The sequence below is a fragment of the Stenella coeruleoalba genome, assembly GCF_951394435.1.
Source record: "Stenella coeruleoalba genome assembly, chromosome: 10".
NCBI classification, from domain to species: domain Eukaryota; kingdom Metazoa; phylum Chordata; class Mammalia; order Artiodactyla; family Delphinidae; genus Stenella; species Stenella coeruleoalba.
In genome coordinates this window covers 102702652-102723312 of record NC_137156.1, presented here as the reverse complement: position 1 = coordinate 102723312, position 20661 = coordinate 102702652, and the positions used below count along the sequence as shown (strand labels likewise).

General features: G+C 60.4%; 1 protein-coding gene across 6 annotated transcripts in view; it reads right to left on the bottom strand.

Annotated features, from left to right (window-relative positions):
• Nucleotides 1–2956: 2956 nt before the first annotated feature.
• Nucleotides 2957–20661, bottom strand: part of IQSEC1 (IQ motif and Sec7 domain ArfGEF 1) — a 331046-nt gene continuing 313341 nt past the window's right edge. For 4 of the 6 annotated variants that reach the window (XM_079934545.1, XM_079934546.1, XM_079934550.1 and 1 more), the window contains 8 exons: nucleotides 18163–18302; nucleotides 17708–17737; nucleotides 16595–16720; nucleotides 15694–15793; nucleotides 13299–13460; nucleotides 12291–12467; nucleotides 6925–6974; nucleotides 2957–5797 (listed from right to left, as the gene is read on the bottom strand). In XM_079934545.1, coding sequence (XP_079790671.1) covers nucleotides 5258–5797; nucleotides 6925–6974; nucleotides 12291–12467; nucleotides 13299–13460; nucleotides 15694–15793; nucleotides 16595–16720; nucleotides 17708–17737; nucleotides 18163–18302 — 1325 coding nt within the window. In that variant the 3' untranslated portion in view covers nucleotides 2957–5257. Of the gene's footprint in view, nucleotides 5798–6924; nucleotides 6975–11581; nucleotides 11996–12290; nucleotides 12468–13298; nucleotides 13461–15693; nucleotides 15794–16594; nucleotides 16721–17707; nucleotides 17738–18162; nucleotides 18303–20661 lie in introns of those variants that run through there. The other 2 variants (XM_079934549.1, XM_079934548.1) reach the window with 2 other exon arrangements.

Genomic DNA, 20661 nt, shown 5'->3' with positions numbered 1-20661 from the left:
GGGAACTAGATCCCGCATGCACGCCGCAACTAAAGATCCCACATGCTGCAACGAAGACCTGGCGCAGCCAAATAAATAAACATTATTAAAAAAAAAATCAAAAGGGCTTGGTGACAGCACAGACTTGGGGAGTGAGGGAAAGGACAGGTGTTCCAGAACAAGTCCTAAATTCTAACTTACACCCCTCACAGGAATGCTATTCATCAATACGGGGGGCCCAAGCCGAAGCTGTGGGCTTGTGTGACGTTGCCGAGAAGTAGGAAGAAAGGAAGAGGGCTTTCTGCGTCCCTGAGTCCAACACGTCATGGCTCCGGGAGGGGTGTCAGCCTGCAAAGGAGACACGGGAGGAGCTCCCCACCTCCTCCCCCGGAGAGGAAGGAGAGAGTGTGCGACCAAAGACACCACATGTTTCACGAAGGGACGTGTGAACAGCGTTGAAAGCTTTGAGAGGTCAAATAAAACGTGGGCTAAAGGACACGGGCAGTGAGCAGGAAACAAGCTCGGCGAAGTTTCACTGTGTCACCTGCATCCCCAGCTAGATTCTCGGTGGCAGGAGCAGCAGAGCACCAAGCGAACAACTGTCCATCAGTTTGGGAGGCTGACGATCTACACACCCTCAGATCAGCCAGTGGTTCTGCTGTGACCCCCGCCCCCTTCCAACCACCAATTCGTTTTCGGATGCATCTTGACGGGAGCAGTCCTGTGCTGGCCACCGGACACACAGAAGGGGACCACACGCACCCTTTGCCCCAGGAGCTCGCAGTCTGCTGGGGAGACAAACCCGAAACCCAGAGGACGGTCGCACCGCAGCACTGGCTGAGTGGCTCGGGTGCCCCGAGCGGCAGGTGTCAGCAGCCCTGTGTGTGGTGGCGTCACGCGCTGAAGCAGACCTAAGTATTCCCAGAATTCCGGGAACCGGCTCCCCTCCCTCGGAGGCCCCCGAGGGCCTGGGAGAGGGACGGCCTCCCCGCTGCAGAGACCTGAGACCGTCTTCCCATAGGGACCCACTTCTCTGTGAAGGGTGGGCCACAGCCCATTATGGCCGCTGACGTCAACCTCTTTGTGTTTCCCACAAATTAGGTCTACCAGTCTTACTTGGTTTTATGATACGTACTGAAACTTTTAAGGGGTATTCTCTGGAACTGAATTTGGCTCGAGGAAAGGAGAAACAGTACAAGCCAATCACGTTCCCACAGAACGCCTGCTCTCAGCAGCATCAGAATTCCTTCCCTGGCTTCCACATCATGTGATGGGGTCCGGGCCCTTGGGTGCTTCTCTGCCCCCACCAGTCGCTCCCAGCCCACCTGCACACTTTATACGGTCCACCTCCTGTCTCCTTCTAACTCAACGAAAGCACAAAATTTTGTCGAAAGTTGCTAGAAATAAATAAATACCTCTGAAATCTTCTACCAGTGCCTACGTTGTGACGCGTACCTTTATCTTAAGCCGTCTATCAGCATCCTCAAGTTAACGTCTTCCCGGAGAGCCGGAGCCCACAGCAGTCACGACAAGGGATGGGCCACCCTGTCACCTGGAGATCTCTGTGTGTGGCCAACAGGGAAACTGCTGGACTTCCCAGAAAAAGTAAGAACTCGAGGGTTTTGAAGCATTTATTTGATTTCTCCAAGTGATCACAGCTATGGTTTACATCAGTAGAGTCTGTTACTACTTACACACAGAACGCACAGGAAAACAAAAGCACTTCTTTCCTCCCCAAAGTTACATCGTGGGTGCCGGGCTTCCCGCGAGCGAGGCGGCCCTTGAGGTCTGAAGAGCCTGCATTCAAGACCTGGTTCTAAGTGTGTGAAACGACTCGAGGTGAATGACAGTGCCCCAGAGTAGATGGTCCCACACACGACCTTGGCATGACCGCAGGCGGGTCACACGGTGACGCCCCCCACCCCCGCTCGCTGTGCCCATTCACCGCCCTCACCTCACGCCGATTCATTCTGCAACCCGCTTCCTGGATTATTGTTGTTGTATTGAAAATACTTACAAAAGGACTCGTTTTTCAGGCAGGAAGGGTGATGGTATTTTACAACGGACTGTAAGATGCATGCTTACCTGTAGCGACATAGCTTCGTACGGTGCTGAGTCAACACCTAGGGTCATGTTTAACATCTGCTGTCTTTTCAGCTCATCTTAAAGAAAACCAAGAGGTTTCTGCTACATGCAGTGCGAGATGGAAAAATCGCTCTACACAGGATGACTGAGGATGTTTTTAAGCAAGATGTGCACATCATATTAGGATGAACTTTATTTTTACATTGTTGTGCAATCCATTCATAAACTTAAAAAGAAAAAACAAACATGATTTAATTGTTGTCCCAGAAAAGATGTCTGTGATGGTACCAACTGCCTTCTCTAAGGGTCACCTGCTGAAATAATTTGTGACTTGAGCAAAATGCCCCACGTGTACCTTGACAGCGAGAAAGGATGACACACATCCCGGGGATGCTCAGCCTCCCACCTCCTGTGCCAGGGCGTGAACCACAGGTGCCCACAGCTGCGGCTCTGGGACGGGCTGGGATCCCGAGAGCGCAGTCTCGAGAAAGCTACATGGGGCCACAAGCTTTCCAGGAGCATCTGCTTCCCAAACGAGTTCGGGGCAGCCTGGCTCCAGACTCCTCCAGGGAACAGTGTACCTTTTGGGAACACTTATTCCATGACAAGTTTGGAAATGAAACACAAAGACTGATGAAACCTCACTGACCAGAAGTCAGTCCAGCAGAAAGTTGGGAACACAGGGAGAGACTCCCCCCACTTTAGGGACCCAGCCCGGTGACAGTCTGGAGGTGGGGGTCCCGAGTGGCCTGCAGAGAGAGGGCACCCTTCCCACCGGCTCTACCCAGCTTGGCTCTGTTTCCATCAGTGACTGCCCTTCGGGAAGGGCGACCTGGTGTCAATCAGCCTGCCTGCATCTTTTCTGGAACAACCTGGAGTTTACAGTTAGATCCTACGATTGGTACAGAGGGTGAAGAAAAGCTGACATACTTAATATGTTATCACTTTACTTCAACTATTTGTCAACAGTAACACTGAGAGAGTTTGCAAATACACAGAACACAAAGTGTGGCCTCGTGCCTGGCGCCAGAGGACATGCAGCACAATTCGATTGTTCCCTGTCATCACAACGCCCTTTAAACCACAAGACAGAGAACGCCTCGGGAGCGGGACTCTGGAGGGAAACCAAGGAGTTTCGGGGTCCGCGGAACCGGGGAGCCTCCCACCAGCCCGGCCTGGACCAAATCAGACACGCCCGTGCTTTTCGTTTCTCTCTTTCTGAGCAGATGAGAGAGAAGGACGACACGGACGGGAAGATAAAGGCGGGCAGGTTAAAGTCACACTTCTTTCAAAAAAGGAAAAAAAAAAAAACCAAAAAAGCTAAACTCTAGATTGCTGTACTTGCTCTCTATGGAGATTAACAAAGTGCTCGGTTTGCAGATTTGCTGGTTTGGTGACCTGGATGATGCGACAAAGGGGGCGGTGGGCGGGCAGGGCCCCGGCCGCCGCCAGGGTGGGCCCCCCTCCGTCGTCCCGCTGCCGCCTGTCCAGAGCCCCGCGCCCGCGGAGTCCCGCGCCAGCTTCGCCCTTTCTGGAAGAGCTCCCTGCCCGGCAGGTGCCGGGGGCGATCCTCGGGTCCACGGCTTAGGAGCACAGCACTGGCTGCTGCAGTGGCTCGAAGGGCTGAAACTACAAAGTACGGCCCGTGGGTGACTCAGGCACAGAACCAGGCGTGTGCGGCGCCAGCCCCGGGGGAGCGGATGGTGTCACCACAACATGGAAGCGACAAGAGCACAGCGGAGAGTCATGTGATGCCCCGGCAGCCGCCTGACCGTGAGGAGGTGGCGGGGCCGCGCTGGCGGGGCCGGGCACTCGTCGGCTGGGGTCAGATGGGCCACGGCGATGACACGGGGGTCGTGCTAGCACACGGCCACATGGAATCACGATGATCACGGCCACCACTCAGAAAACAAAACGGGAAACACACACACCGCCCTGGGTTGCTAAACGCTAAGAGAAGCCTTCGGGTTCCGGGGCGTCTGCCTGCTGCGGTTGGAAACAGGATGAGGGAGCTATGGTGCTGGGGACACAGGATGAGTTGGTCGTTTTCATGTTGGAGATGAATACCTCGGCCGTGTATGGGGCCCCCCGCAGAGGGCTCTGAATGAGTGTGCATTAAATCAAATGCATACAGAAGAAACAGGGATCATGGAAATTCACAGTTATTGCAGCCATTAAAGTGTCTAAGAATCTGTAACCAATAGTCCAAGGCAACCAGTTCTTAACTAGCTGTCTCGAGTTGCTACTGTAGAGTTTACTGCATTTTATCTATTTGCTTACCTGAAATAACAGAGCAGTTATAATACTGATTACTTATGTTAGTCTTCTGTTAATAAAATAAGGATTTATACAAAGCAATATCGGACTTTTAAAACAGTTAGATGCTATGTTACTTGGCACAGTTAGTAATGATCGTGTAAAGATCTCCGCCAGTCCTAGGGGGGCTTCTCTTCTTTTTATGAAAATACGGAAGAATATGAATTTTGTCCCTAGCATTTAAGTTTTTGGTCTACCCTCTCACACGTTTGTCTAAGGTACTGTCTTCCTATCAGGTAAGTGGAGCTCCTTGTAAAGTCTATATTGCTAATTTCGTGGACTGAAACGTTTGCCTTTCACACACAAATACTACCTATACAGTATATATATATATATATTTATATATTTATATATTTATATTATATAAAGTTTACTTACGTATTTTCATCAACCATATCAGGTCTACTTAATTTTTGCCCATTGTCAATAAAAGAGCAATAATGCAGCAAGTTTTGGGTTTTTTGTTTGGTTCTGTCTCTGGTTTTTTGTGTCGTCTCTTCTTTTCCTAGGCTGGGTTCTCATCTGCGTGTATAGTGAGGGAGCAGAGAGCTGAGGGCTGCAGGTGGGGGGTTGGGGCGGGGAGCTCAACATCTACTTGGCCGGCGGCACTGTTTCAGGGCTGATGGTGGCCGAGGCCCACCTCCCGGGCTGAGGTGGATGGAGCCCGGGGCGCCACCACTAAATGAAACTGGGGGCGGGGGGGGGGTTTGTTCCCTGTGACACAAGCCCCGGGGCTTGGGGGGCTCCATCCGGGCCGGGAGCAGACGGGGAGGTGGAAACAGAAAGTGCTCTGGGGCTGGTCTGGGGCCGCCACCCCTGGGCGCGCCTGTGTGGTGTGCACTTGCTCTGAGGGGCCCGGGACCCCCGCCCAGGCTGTCTACACAATTGTGCTGATGCCGCTGGGTTTGGCCTTGCTGCCGGGGAGGGGTGGCGGGGCAGGGGGCTGCCCGTGGTGGTGCACGGCATGGCCCACGTGGCCCGGGTGGCCGACGTGGGCCGAGGGCAGCGGCGGGTGGCTGTGCGCGTGGGCCCCGTAGGCGGGCTGCCCCCCATGGGGGCCGTGGTGGTACTGGTGTGCGTGCTGGATGTGCTGGGGCGGGTGGTAGTGGTGGTGGTGATGGTAGGGGGGCGGGTTCTGCTGGAGGGGGCAGTACTGGCCGTGATGCCCGTGCACTGGTGCCTGCAAGGGGCCTTCCGTGGGCCCCTGGGGGTGGCCGGACGAGGGATGAGGCGGGTGGGGGGGCGGCTGGGGAGGGGCTGGGGGCAAGTGGGCCTGGGGAGGGGGCTTCCCTCTCTTACTCCCAAATAGGGAGCCCAGGAGGGAGGAGGAGTTGGGCATGGCCTGGTGTGGGCGAGATGGACAGTCTCGTGTTGATGCAGCTCTCCGGCGCATGTGAGGACTGCTAATGATGGACCCCTAAAAAGGAAATTCATAGAAACCAAAATTAAAAGAGCTTAGAGCACTTACATCAGAATGATTCTTAAGAAATGTCAAAAAAAAGTTCGCCCACTGACTGCTAAGCCTTAGTTCAACTCGCTAGCCGCAGAGGCCGGGCCGTGTGAGGCTGGACTCAGGCGCCACCTCCAGACACTGCCGTGCAGGTCGGCTGGGGGGGCCAGGAGGGGGCCTTTGGGGAGAAAGGTTGGGGGGGGGGAACGCAGCTGCTGCGGGTCAAAGTTGACCTCTGCTCTTGGCCTGATGAGCACCCTGTTGCCGGAGGCGGCCGGAGCTTTGAGATCAGAACCGTGTGTCTGCGGATGTGTGTAAGCGGCGTGTGCTGGGTAGGGCGGGGCGGGCGAGCTGCGTGCAGGGGAAGGGCCGGTCCTGCCGCCTCCTGCCCTAAGCTCTCCTGGGTCCTCTCAACGTCCGAGGGCGTGTGCTCTGCCTGTGCCGGTCCCGAGGTTTCTGGGGAGGTGGTGAGGGGGACAGGAGGGGCTGGGCACCGCCTAGGCATTTCACTGCGGCTACCTACTGCAAACCAAACACGGGAAAGGAAGGAAACAGAAAGGTCTGCAAGCTGAGGTTAGATGTGAACAGGGATATCGAGATGGCTGGAGGATGAATGAAATCTCATGAAATCCACACTGAATTCCTCTCGCTCTCATGGCTCTCCTCCCCCGAGCTAGCTGAGCAATTCCGTGGTGCCCTGACTGCAGACACACAGCAATCGAACCTCCAGGAAGGAAGCGATGGGGATGGCGGAGCATGGAAGTCCCGAGGTGGCAGAACCCGACAGCGAGGGGGCGGGGGAGGGTGCCCGGCGGCCGCCGCCTCCGGCCCAGGATGAGTGGGAAGCCGGGGTGTTAACCATGCTCGGGACCGCGGGGATGGGTTAGGCGGAGACTAAACCACAACATCCAGACCCACCCCCTCCGTTGCAGCGCAAACAAGCGGTGAGGGGCATGGGAACGCCAGGCGGGCGGCATGCGCGGACGAGGCAGGCGGGGGGTCTGAGCCTCTGTGCAGAAGGGGAGGAGGAGCAAAACAAAAAGACACCAGGAGGCGACACACGACAGCCAGCTGGACGGGGGCTTCCGACTTACTTCCACATTGCTCTCTAGCGATCCCGCACTGCTGCGACGCCCTCGCTTCCCTGCCCAGAACATGCAATACCACAGGTTAGACGCGACACGGGGCGGGGCGCTGCCGCCGGATGGCCCGGGGGAGCCGGTGGCAGGGCAGTAATGAGTTAACAAGACAATGGGGTTCTTAAAAAGCAAAAAAAAAAAAAAAAATCTTTTTCAACCAGCCCAACTTTAACCCCCTCTCCGGGACCGGGAGCCTGGGGGGAGGGGCCTCCGGGGGGCTGGGGTGGGCACACAGGCCCGGCTCACCCCGAGCTCCAGGGGGCCTCAGCCGCAAGGGCAGCTCCTCCCACAGCTAAGACGAGCTAAGCGTGGTCCTGCCCGGCCTGACCTTCGGTGGATTTCACATACGTATGTATGGACATACGCACGCACACGCACACACATCTGCCTCCCCGGCTGCTGGTGGGCCTGACGGTTAGGAGACTAAACTCCACATCCTCTTTCTCCTGGTGGAGCAGAGGGGCCGTACCCTGGGGCCGTGTTTGGTTTGTGCAGTGTCTGGCCAGGGACAGGGATGCTGGGACTTCCTCCCAGCCCAGGGCCTGGAGTGCTCTGTGGGCACGGCCCACTGGGACGCCACACGCGTTCTCCAGTCGTGAGCCCTCACTGCCAACGCCTCTGTGTCCCCCGCACATGGCACGTAGCAGGCACGCAACCTGTGTTGGCTGTGCCAGAGGAGACTGAGTCTTCCTCTTGGTTCTGGACGTCCAGCGCCCGCCCTGGCCCCTGCAGGTCCCCCGGACGACTTCTCCAGGCATTTCTGCAGGACACCGAGGCTGAGGCAGAGAAGGGGCTCCAAGACGTTCTTCCAGCTTCCACCTGTGCAGGCCTGGCCAAGCCCCACAGTGCAGGACAGGTGTCCCTCTGTCCACACCAGGAGGAGACGGAAGCTCTGGCCGATGGACTGACCGGCTCAGTCCCCACAGTGAGCATGTGCACACCGTGTCTGCCCGTCCACCTGAGGCGGGAAATCTTGGCCACGCTGCCTTCTGAGCTGGACCCGGGCTGGACCCAGAAGCCTGGAAGATGGAAGTTGCTGCCTCGCGCCGCCCTGTGGCCCACATCCCGGGCCCACGCTGGGTGCAGAGGGTGTGTCTGGATCCTTCCGGCCTCATGGTGGCAGCTGCGCGTGCCTGGGACAGGCCCTCGGGCCTGGGCTCACGACGGCAGGCTCAGGGGAGCTCCGGTGACTTTGCCTTGCCTGCTGACCCCCAAACCTGAGTTCCAGCTGGGAGCCTGGGGTCCACTGAAGGCCGTGCTGGACCCCGGCCTCAGAGCCCACTCGGAACTGCGCCACATGGCGGATGAGGTTGCTGAAGACCACGGACCACCAGGCGGGAACTGGCCCTCGTTCCCAGCTGAAAATGACCCTTCCCTTCCTCCTCTTTCCGCCGGTATGAGAAGAGGGGTGACCTTTCCTTCCTGCCTTCAGTCCCAACACGGTGGACCGGGGACATGGAACAGAATTAGAGTCCAGCCTCCAGAGGGGTGCTCTGCAGCTGGAGGGGTGACCCTACCTGGCACGCCGTCCACTCTTTGCCTCAGTTTCCACATCTGTCCACTAGGCATGGCGCCCACTCCCTGGGATGGCTATGCTCAGACCTCTGCTGTCCTTGGGGTGCCTCAATCTGCACTCTAGCCCCTATAAGGCTGGGGACACGCCTCTGACTAAGGACCAGGGACAGAGAGGGAAGACAGAGGCCCCGCCGGGCTAGCAGCGCACTCCAGCTCGCCTGCTTCTCCCAACAGGACTGGGCCAGGCCCGGGGCTGCGGGCTGCGGCTTCATATGCTGCCCCCGCTGGAGCTGAACAGGCCCGCCCCCTGCCCACGTGGGCCAAGACTCAGGAGAGCTCTAACTTGGATGTCTTGGAGTGATTCTGAGTTTCTCAGACTTCACCTTTTCAACTTCTCAACTCAGCAGGAGATATGGGATGTCCCCGCAGGAGTCCTGCCCACGGCAGACGCACGTGTGGGTGTTTGCACACCTGCATACCACCTACTGACGGAGGAGGAGCCGGGCCAGCTGCTCCCACTCACGTATCCCCACCACTCCTTCCTTGCCTGCCCTGTTTGGGGGTCCCCCCCAACCATCTCCGGATCCTGCACAAGCCTCAGGTGAGCCCTGCCCCAGCTGGCGCCTCTCGAGGGCCAGAGCAGGCCCTGCCAGCCCGGCCACGGACAGCTTGGGAGCCACATCCAGACGGGGCGCCCAGTGCGGCTCTTCCCAGCATTCCTGGCTTCTCAGCGTTGGGACAGCAGGCAGACAGGGCTCTGCCCGAGGCCTCGCACCACGGCCCTAGCAACGCTGAGGGTGACAACAGCCAGCACGCGGGCCGGGCCCCACCCCCAACGCTCTGTGGGTATTGACTCTCACAGATTCTGGAGGGCAGCGCTAGTCCCACCTGCATCTGGGGAACCCAGGCCCAGAGGTGTAACTCGACCAGGGCCCGGAGCCAAAGACCCCGGAATCGGTGTGCTGCGCGGCCCTCTGATGGGCTCTGCTTGGGCCCCGAGCGTGGCCCCCACCCCAGGAGAGGCAGCCGCTGGCCCACTGGCTGCTACACGTGTGGAGCGCCCATCGTGGGACAGCAGGGGCTGCTTTGGAAACTGGCCGCCAGGAGCCGCCAGCTCTTCCCCAACAGGTGCAGGACGTGGCAGTCTTCCAGTTGTGACCCGGGTAACGAAAGCAGACCCCGCGGGCCCGGGAGATGTCCTCTCCGTGGGGACTGGTGTTGGGCAGCTCGGCTGGTGAGGGGCTGGGGGCCTCGGGGTCCGTGGACAGTGTCCACTGTGACTTGACAGATCTGCGGCAGGAGCTAAGACTCAGTAGTCGCACCTGTGTCAGAGGTCCTTGTGGGTCCTTGATCTCAGGCTGGCAGGGCTCTGGTGCCACTGAGGCAAGCAGGGGGCCCAGCTGAAGGAAGACCACGTGGAGACAGGGGGCGAGGCCTCGCAGCTCAGCAGGGGGGCCGGGCTGGGGGCCAGGCACCACCCCCCCACCTCTAGGAAAGTCTGCCGCCCCTCTCTTCCTGGGCCGTCAAACCACGACTGCCTCCCAGATCCCAGAGGCTCGTACCGGGCCGAGGGCACATCCCCGGGTGCTGTCTCCTGGATGGATGTGTGGTCGCAGGTCTGGGGCAGCTGCTCTGGGAGCGATGACAAGCCAGCTGCTGGGCGTCACTGGCCCTGAGCCTCACCTCTTCCCGACAAGCCCATCTCGGCCGGCGCACGGCGGGTGCGGGAGAGCTTCGCCCCGACCCAGTCCAGCACATAGGGGCATGTCTCCGGCATGTTCCGGCAGGCAGCTGGCATTGGCCCGCCTTCCTCTGGAGGTCGCAGGGGGGCTGTCCCAGCCTGGGGCTTTGGCGGTCATCGGGGCTCAAACACCCACCTTACTGCCCCTCTCACCTCTGGTGCAGGGGGCGCTTTCCCGGGGATTCTCTTCACGGTGCTTTAGGACCTGAGAGGACTCGCTGCCTGGAGTCCTTCTCGGCTCAGAATCCCCAAACAAAAATGGCAACGGTAACGATAAACAGAAATCAGCCAGACCTCGGAGCTCCGCCCTTCACATGGCCATGCACCCGGGCACGCGGCTCTGTCTGGCCCCTAAGCAGAGAGTGGACGGCTGAGGCCCTGGAGTGGCTGCGCTGAGGCCATTGCTACCCGAGGGGGCTGGGCAGGACCCAGAGAGGCCAGAACCTGCCCCACTGCACAAACTCAAACACAGGCCCTGGGCCCCCAGCCTGCAGAGGCCCCGAGCAGTCTGGTTACGATTAGCTGGGTGTAACAAGCCACGGGGAAAACCAGTGGTTCTCAACCACGGCAATTCTGCCAACCAGGGGTGGTATTTCTCCCCCAGAGGGCACCTGGCAATTTGGGGGGACATTACTGGTTGTCATGACTGGGGGGTGTTACTGGCATCTAGTGGGCAGAGGCCAGGGACGCTGCTAAGCGTCCTGCACAGAGCAGTCCCCACGGCCAGGAATGATCTGGCCCAAGATGTCAGCAGAGCCGGGGTTGAGAAGCCCTGCTTGACTCTCACGCTGGCCATGCAATTCGGATTTTCACTATGGAAGAAAAAAATGACAAGACAGAAACAAAGAAAAAAATCCAACTCAAAAAAAAAAAAGAAAAAGAATTCTGGGAAATGAATAAGCTGAAGGGAAGGATGGGGTCATCAGCAGCTTCTCTACGGGGCCCAGAGCTGGTCAAGCGGTGATGCCTGAGGCCGGGGGCGTGGGCGAGGCCCTGGTGGGGAGGGGTCCGCTGGGCCCTGGAGAGGAGGAGGCCGGTCTCAGCCTGAGAGGGTCTTCGCCAGCTGAGCCGCGGTTACGTCAGGCTCCTGCGGCTGGGACAGCTGGGGCCTCGGGGTGGGAGCCTGGGGTCCTGGCACAGCCACGTGCCCCCGTGTCCGGCCCCCTCCGCTCCGCCGCAGCCCCTGAGCTTCCTCATGGGAGAAGCTGCCTGGCTAGATACGCCTAGTGGGGGGCTGAAGAGCCACCGGCGTGCATCCCCTCACCCCGTGGCTCCTGGCTCCTCCGACCGACGGCGCTGGCAGGCAAAGCAGGCTGCAGCAGCGCTCCCCTCCCCCCCCCAGCCGAGGTCAGGCAGGGCCGCCAGCAGAAGCTCCCTGCTCACTGATGCTCCACGCACGGCCCCGCCCCAGGAAACCTGGGCAGCTCGAGGGGTGCTGCTTGCTTGCACGCACGCTAAGAGGCTGGCAGCGAATCAGACACACACAGAAACAAAGAAACAACGGGAATCACGTTTCCGCCAGGGCTTTCCCCTGATGTCCCAGGGCCAGGCGTGGCCGCGTCTCTGGCCTGGACGGAGGCCTGGGTTTCCCAGGAAGGGAGACCTCTGTGGGGAAAGCAAGACCTGGGACAGTGGGAGACGGGGTCCCAGACACAGCAGCAAGGGCTTCACTCCATCTCATTCACCAGCGTGAAGCACAGGGACGGGGCAGCACAGAGTGCGGGGGACACACCCATCAGCGGGGCCCGACTCACTCTGCGCGAGAGCAAACTTCAGAAAACAAATAAGAGAGTAGGATAAATAAGCAAGGGAGACCAGGGCTAACCTCCGGCTGTCCTGCCTGTGACCATTCGGCCCCGTTCCCTTTGGCCTTTGGGGGACACCCTCTCCGCGTGGCCACATGCTGCTGTGGTTTGGGGACGGCCACCCAAGTGAGCTCCGTCCGAGCCCCTCCACTGTCCGAGCCTCCAACACAGCCCCTTCCGGCCGACGCAAGCCCCGCCGGCCACGGGCGGCCGAGTCCCGCGTGCGCTGGGTAGGGGGCGGCCCTGGGCCCGGCTCTTACCCGCTTCTGAGAGGTCGCGCAGGGAGCTGCTGAGGGCGCTGCGCTTGAGGCCCTCGCCGCTGGCATAGCTGTCATCCAGGCAGGCCCGACTCAGTGTCCCGCCGCCCGGCTCCTTTTTGAGGCTGGAGCACTGGGACATGCTGGGCCGCACGACGCCCTTCTGCTTCTCGAGCTCCGCTGGAACAGAGCCCGAGGGGCCCAGTGAGGGGAGGATGGCCCCCAGCCAAGGGTGGCTTGGAGAGGGCAAGGGGCTGGGCCCCCCCCAGGGCAACGCGACGACTTGGGGGGCCCTCTGCTCAGGGTGGCACCGGGCTGAGCCGCCACCTCCTTCCAGGGGGCAAGTGAGGGGCAAGGTCGTCTGGGAAAGGGCAGGAGCGACGGCACCTGTGACCAAAGGGGCTGAAAGGAGACCCCGGAAAGGAGGCTGGAGAGGCCAGAGGGCCCGAGGTCTGCAGGAAGGTCAGTCACTTTCCTAGGAGGTGGATTCGCCCGCGTCTGGAGAGGAGTTAACCCGGCCTGGCTGTGGATGGAGGCCAGGGGTGGGGGCACCCGTGTACCTCCAGGAATGAGGCTTAGAGCCAGGAGAAGCGGGGGTACCATCGGCTTTAATGAAAACCAGGGCATGACCCTAGCCCTGACCCCTCCGGGTGGTCGGGTGCAGAAGACACAAATACCAACCATGCTCAAGTGCAAAGGGCTCAGGTCCAGGGCTCTGGACACGGGGTGACCACGGCTCCGAGAAGCCCCCCCTCAGGGCACACGATGTAGTTCCCCGGGCAGGACAGGCCTGGGCCTTGGAAGCCCGGCTCCCACCCAGAGACCCCTGCCCACCCCTCCTTCCTCTGTGCCGCCTCCCGTGACCTGGGCAGGTGGGCTGCCTGGTCACGTGGCCGTCTCACCTCTGGGCTTACAGAGTCACTGCAACCTGGCCTCTCACCACTGTCTTGGCCCCCAGATGGGAGGCCACGCCTGCACCCTGCAGGCCCCCGCCGGGCACCCGTGACTTACTCTCTATCCTGTGCTTTTCCATCTCCTGCACCTCCGCGATGGACTCCCGCAGGTCATCAGTGAATTTCTTCCGGTCTTGAGGATTGGGAGCATTAAAGTTTATTAGCACTTTGATGTCTGCTCCGGGGACGGCAGATGTGAGCCGGATGCCGTTGGGGTAGTCTGCAGAAGAGGAGGAGAGCGCGGGCCTCAGGGCGGGCCCTGCCACCTCCCTTCTGGCTGGCAAAGGACCAGCGGGTCTCCATGCAGCCGGGGTGTGGGAGCACGCTGAGGCCAGGCTCCCAGAGGACGCATCCCTCCAGGGAGGAGAGGCTTCACGGTGCAGCCTGGAGGGACCACCAGGCAGTCTCTGCCTCCTGACCTGGGTCTGTGTTTGCTCCGTGTTCAAGTCGAGGGCAGATCCGACTGACCTGAGGCAAAGCCAGGGCCCTCGTTCTTCCCCGCCGGAAGGGCGTGGAGCCTGGACTCTTTAGGTCAGGATCCTTGGTCACTCGGCCAGGCGCCGAGCCTGGGAGGAGGGGAAGGTGGTGTCCCAGCTGGGGGACAGTCTTATCCAGTCACTTCGGACTCTTCTGTCCTCTCCCCACTGGTCTCCAGGCCACCAGCTCCCTTGGGGTACACTGTGGGCACCCCACACCCAACAGAGCCTTCTGCTCAGACCTGCCCGGTGCCTCGTCCGTGCTCTCGGGGTCTCTGGGGCTTTGGCATGCCGGCAGCCTCTCTCCTCAGTGGGAATCGAGCATCCACCACCGAGTGCATGAAGGTTCTTCGCCCAAACACCAATCCCACCACGGTTCAGACCCGGGTCAGGGCGGGGACCTCAAACGCCTAGAGGCCTGTGTGGGTTTCCTCAATGCAGGAAGCGGGCAGGGTAAGACTGCGGCTGCTGACTCTGTGGAGGGTGTGCAGCCCGCTACTGCCCGCCATCCGCCCAAACCTAGCTTTACAAGAAGAGCCACGGATACCTGAGCCTTATGGGAAGATGTTAGTATGAGCTCAACGAATTTAAAATAAAGTTCAAATATAACATAACTGAGCTGCGACCGACCAGGGGCTGCCAGCTTGAGACCCCGGGTGTGAGGCATGTCCTACAGAAGGCCGGGGTCGGCTCTCACTAGCACTGCCTCCAGGGCTGAGGGCTGAGCCCTGGGAGCCTGAAAGCGGCCTGGGCGCGGCCTCTGCAAAGGACTCAGTGTGCCCGGGCCGCTGCTGAGTGGTCACTACCACCGCCACCCCTTCCAGGAGGGGCCTGCCGGCCAGGACAGTGCACATGGCACCAGCCCCCCCGGTGCTGCCTGGGAGAAACCAAGGCAAGGCCGGCCTTCCGGCCTGGGGTGGAGTGATGGCGGGGCCTGCATCCTGAGCTCCTCATGGGCACGTGAGAAAAGAGGAGGAGCTGGCAGGTCCAGTCCCGTTTAGCACAGAGAAGCCCTCAGGCCCTGTGTTCTGGGATGGCCCAGCCACGGGTCCCTGGCACCTTTCAACCTGCAGAGGCAAGGCGGACGGGACAGGACCGCGGGACCTTGCTGCTGGACACGCCCCAACGCTCCATTGTGGCGGCCCTTCCCTTGGCTCCTCCGGAACATGGGGGGCAGCAGGACGCCCCCCACCCCACCCCAGGAGCACTGGCTCAGCTTGCAGCTCGAGGTCCTCCGACAGGGAGGGGACAGAGAGGGAGAGAGGAAGAGGGAAGGGCGTGGGTGGCGGGAAGGAACAAGCCCGAAAGGACCCGTCAGCGGGGTTGCAGGGGTGGCCAGCTCCCCGCTCCAGGATCCCCAGGCCCAGGACCCACTCACACGCAAAGGCCTGAACAAGCACCGCCCCTGGGCCACGGGCTGTCCTGGCCTTTATGTGAACGGCCTCATCTCATCCTGAGGCAGGCACTACCATCACCCCATCGATGGACCAAGGGAACCGGGCTGGAGAGGTCCAACAGCCAGAACACATGGCGCTGAAACCTGAGCGGACGGACCGCGGCTCTGCTCGTGACCTCTGCCTGCAGTGTCTCTGGCACGACCCTCACCTGATTGTTTGGCCATATCTATATATCACTTGTGCCATTCACTCGATGTTTTCCTATCAACATTTTATCACTCTGCACTAAATTTAAAAATCTTATCACCTTCAAGAAGTAACGGTAAAAGTAAACCCGATGAGTCCTACATACAATGATACTGAATTCTCCCTGGTTACCCCCAGCCGGCAACCTGCCCTCTGTTGGGAAAGTGGGAATTAGAACACCGGAGAGGCCACCCTGGGGTCGTCCCTGATGGAGCCAGGAGGAAGAAGAGGGGACGGCGGAGGAGAGCTTCCTCGCTACACGGATGGACCAAGTGAGGCCACCTCCTGCCACGGGGTGCAGACCATGTGCGGACGGGCCCAGGGACTCACTCACACTGGTTCTCGAAGAGTAGGACCTGCATGCCGTACAGGGAGAAGGACTGTCGGAAGCTGTACGTCACAGAGTTCTTCTTCTTCTGGAAGATCTTGGTGACCTGGGGGCAGCCAGAGACAGAGGCTGAGCCACTGGGCCCGCGCGGCCGGGAGCAGCCCTGGGCGCTCAGGACTCTAAGTGGACCCTCAGTTCGAGTTCTCCTGTGTGAGGACCCTCCTGCGGTTCCAAGGTCAGGAGGCCCGCGGGGCGGGGGAGGGCCGATACAGGGACGGACACTCACGCCCGACATCCCCATGCACGGCCCAAAGGCACCGTGAAACCCTCTGAGAGATGAGTTCTACAGAGAAGGGCACTGAGGCCAGAGGTCTGAAACGATCTGCTCAAGGTCAGGAACTCTGAAAGGACTTGAACCCACACGTCTAGATTCCAGCCTCAGGAACCCGAGAAGAGCAGCTGGTCCTCAATCAGGTGGGGAAAGGGGATAGGGTCTCGGGCAAGAAGGGGGCCTGCAGGAGGCAAGAGCTCCAAAGGGCAGGCCCCCTGCTCCCTGCGGGAACATCTACATCAGTGCTACCTGTTTTGGGGCAAGAGCTCCACTTCCCTGTGGGGAGCCCACCTCTGCCATGTTCAGCCCATTAGTCCTGGGGCTGAGACCCAGGCCAGCGGGACAGCACCGCCCCCGCCTGGCCCCAGGGGCGGGCTTGGGCAGCAGCGAGACCTCTGCTCAGTCCCGGGAAGAGGATTCCCCCGCGGCCGAGGGGACAGGATTAGGCCCGGACCTGCGGAGGCTGACTCCCCCTTCCTGGATGAGCCTGCCTGAGGTGGGAGCCCAGGCAGCCGCCACTGGGCGCAGCCGTTCTGGGGTCTGCACACCAGCCCCTCACCCGTGGGGCCCACGTACCACCAGGAGGTCATTGAACAGGAAGATCTCTCGCTGGTGCAGCCCAAGCTTCTGGGGCTTATTTGGGTCTGGAACCTCGAAGAGCCGGCAGTAGCAGACCAGGCGCCGGTGTGGCAGCGAGAGCACCTGTGTGGAGGGGCGGCGTCAGCTCCACACACCCGCGGGGACGAGGGACCCCCCCACCCTGCCTTCCCTCGGGCCTCCGGAGGCCCCTGCTCCAGGGAGACCGCCTTCCGACTCCTCTCAGCACTGGGCTCGTGGAGCCCCCGCCACGAGCCATGCGTGTCTTCTGAGCCCCCAAAGCACCTGTCATGTGCGCCCCGAGCCACACACATAGGAGGCTGCAGAGCCTGGGCTTCCCCGCCCCCAGGCCCTCCCTCCTGAAGGCTCTCAGCCCCGACAGCTGGGTCTGGAGGAGCCCTGCAGGGTCCCGAGCTGGCAGTCACCACCTCGAGGGGCTGGTCCCTGCCCTCTGCACAGGCGGCCATGGGCACACATGGCCCTACATGGGGCTGCTCTCCAGGCCCGAGGCTCAGCGACCCACAGATGAGAGGGAGGGGACGCGGGCCCAGCCTGGTGCCCTCAGGGGGCAGCGCTGTCAGTAGCAGAGTGTGAGTGAGAAAGGAGGGCAGGACGCAGGGCTGGGGAGGTGGGCGAGAGCAGGTCACGGGCATGCCAGGGGTCTCAGGCCTTCTGCAGGGGCAGCTGACCCCGCTGCCAGGGTGGGGTAAGGAGCAGACCACATGACGGCCAGCAGGCACACTACTGCCAGCCCTGGCGGCGAAAGGGACCCGAGAGGCACAGCGTGGGCTGCGTGGGGAGGGGGAGGCCTCAACGCCACACCAAGGTCATCTGTTCAGGTACAGGGTCTCGGGGCCGAGGGACAAGCGGGATCTCTGAGCTCAACCAGACAAGACGGGAGGGGACCACCTGCTCCGGGCCTGACAGCACAACCCTCCCGCGTGCTCTCAGAGATCTGAGGTGGAGATAACTGTGAAAATCAAATTTCTTATGGCTCCGGAAATTAACTCATGCAGCCAGAACTGTGGGTCTGGGAGCCGCGAGCTGCGGGGGAGTGGGGATCACGGAAGGCGGAAGCCGAGGGGAACTCACACAGCCGAGCCCGTGGTGCAGGGATCCAATCTACAGGGGAAGCAGTGAACAAACAAGAAGAGATGTTAATGTTCCAAATACACATCTGGGCCCTGACAGAGACTCCGGGGTGACACCCCACCCACAGCGCCCCCCAGGGCGCCCCCAGCGGGCTCTGACGGGGAGCCCAGGCTGCCAGGGAGCCACTGCACAGCCCCGGCCATCGGTTTATTAAGAGCCTCAGATTCTCATCAAAGGGGACCCAGAGAGAAGGGCTGTGACTCCCTTAAAAAGCCCCAAACCTGACATAATCCACCAACCCCACCTGGAAGGGAACAGGTTCCAAAGGCACTGTGGCTACTGGCCAAAGCCGAGCCAGCAGGGCAGCCTGGGGTCGCGGGGCGGGTGGGTCTTGGGCACCCCGGGCCTCACGCGGCGCCCCCCCCCCGCCCCCAGTGGGGACGGAGACCACCTACCGGCTTCTTCCCCACGATGAGCTTCTCCACCTTCTGCACCTGCGACACGTGGTCCTCGTTGGTCTCCAGCTCCCGCTTCCGGATCCGCTCATAGATCCCGATCAGCATCTCCCGGGGGATGTCCTCCCCATCGTCCACGCCTGGTAGGGGACAGCGGCAGGGCTCACCCCAAGGCACCGGCTTCTAAACCAAATCCGGACAGCGGTCCCCCTGCCACTCCCCAGCTGAACCAAAGGCCTCCAGACCCACCGCAGCCGGCCCTGCCCCGTCCACCACACGTGTGCTCGGAGCCCCCGCACCAGGGACCAGGCTGGCACTGCCCCCGGATGAGTGTGCAGGGGCCTGTGCCACCTTGCAGCCACGCCCAGGGGGCTCAGCACACACGGCCCCGCTCAATCCCGGCCGCCGCCCCGTGGGGCGGTCACCACGGTCCCCATTGCACTGACGGGCTGGCGGGGGCCTGGGGATGGGGCTGCCCGGCCCGCATCCTCACTTTGCCCCTTGTCGGCCTGAGTCATGGTCTCTCTGAGCTACGAGTCCTCTCCTCACTGACACAGGTCACCAAGAGCACGGTGACTTTACAGGGACCAGGGCGGCTCACGGGGTCACCCTCACACCCCTGACACGAGAGCTCAGGGGATCTGAGTGGCTGCTGTCCCAGTTCTGGGACTTGAAGCCGGGTCGCTCTGACAACAAGCTTGCGCCCTTTCTGCTGCACGGCCCCCAAAGTGCTGTCAGGAAGTCCCAGCCCCGCTCACGACAGAGACGCGAAGCCCCCCGCCCCCCGCCCTCTGGTACCGCTGCTGGAGGTACGTGGGGCAGTGGGACGGCTCAAGCCCTCTGGTGGGCTGTCCGGCACCACCTGCCAGTCAGAAATTCAAACACCCTCGGGCCCACTGAGTGGCTCTGGGGGATTGGTCCTGTGGGGTGTGACATTCAACGCAGCCCTGCTTCCAAATCGCACAAAACGGGAGCTAACCCATTTGCACACTCACAGGGGGCCGGCTAAGCGGTCCGCGTACGAGGACTCCTGGGACAGGGATTACTGTACGCCCGCAGGAACGAGGAAGGCCACGGCAAGCCTTGGCAACAGCCCTTAGGTTTACCGAACCAAAGAGTGAGGCGCCGAGCGGAAGAGGGTCAAACCAGCCGTGCACCTTTGTACCGGCTCCCACGAGAAGCTCCGCGTGGCACAGCAGGGACTCAAAGCCGATGACTTCCAGGGATGGGAAGGGCCCTGCGGTGCACCTTTTATGCTTTCTGGCTTTTTTCTAATTAGCTATTTTTTCAGAGCAGTTTTAAGGTCATAGCGAAATTCAGGGGAAAGCACAGAGAGCTCCCATATACCCCCAGCTCCCCGCCAATCAGCACCCCGACCAGAACGCCGCCTTCGTTACAACTGAAGGACCTACCCAGTCACCAGAGCCCACGGTTCACACGAGGGTTCACTCTTGGTGTCGTCCACCCTGTGGGTCTGGACATATGGACGAGGCCGTGTGCCTGCCATTATAATACCGTACAGAATTTTCACTGCCCTAAAACCCGCTCTGTGCTTCTCCTTTTCATCCCTCCCCCACGACCACCGGCAACCACTGGTCTCCTGACTGTCTCCACAGCTTCGCCTCCTGCAGAATGTGGCGCAGCTGGAATCAGATTGCAGGCTTTCAGATAGGTTGTTTTCACTTAGCGATGTTCCTTTAAGGTTCCCCCGTGTTTTTTCACGACTTGGTAGCTCATTTCTTTTCAGTGCTGAATAATATCCCACTGTCTGGACGGACCAAGGTTTATCCATTCATCTACGGAAGGACAGCTTGGTTGCGTCCTAGTTTTGGTGAATACGAATAAAGCTGCTATAAACCCCGTGTGCAGATTTCTGTGTGGACGTAAGTTTTCAGCTCATTTGGGTAAATTCCAAGGAGGGCAACTGCTGGGTCATGTTACTTCCTGGTTTTTGAACTATGTGAGGATAAGACCCATTCAAAATATACATTTAAAAAATCTGAAGGCAAATAGCAATAAAAGCAAAATATCGCTTGCCTGGCTTCCAGGTTCCTCCCCTGCCTATCCCTGAACTCCCGGAGGCCCCCCTGCTGCTGGACCCGCTGGGCATACTGAGCGATTCCAGAGAAAATGTGTGTCCGGCGCATGTTGGGGCAGGGGGGCACTCTCTAAAAAGAACAAGCTGGGACATGTGCTCAGCGCAGAGTGCCGACCTGGCTTTGGGAGGCCAGCGTCCTGCCTCCTCTGACACACACTTGCTGTGTGACCTTGGGCAGTTCCCCTCCCTCTCTGAACCTTCTGAAGCTCAAGGAAGATGGGGCAGAGAACGCTAGAGTCCCTGGCTTAAAGAAAACAGGTGATTGGTGGCAACAGCCCAGGCTCGCAAGAAAGAATCAGTGGCTTCCTCTCCTGGTTCTGGGGTGCTCAGCCCCTGCCCTGGGAACTGGGGTGACAAAGCCCCCCTCCCCCAGACTGCCGGGACGGCGGATGCAAGGATGC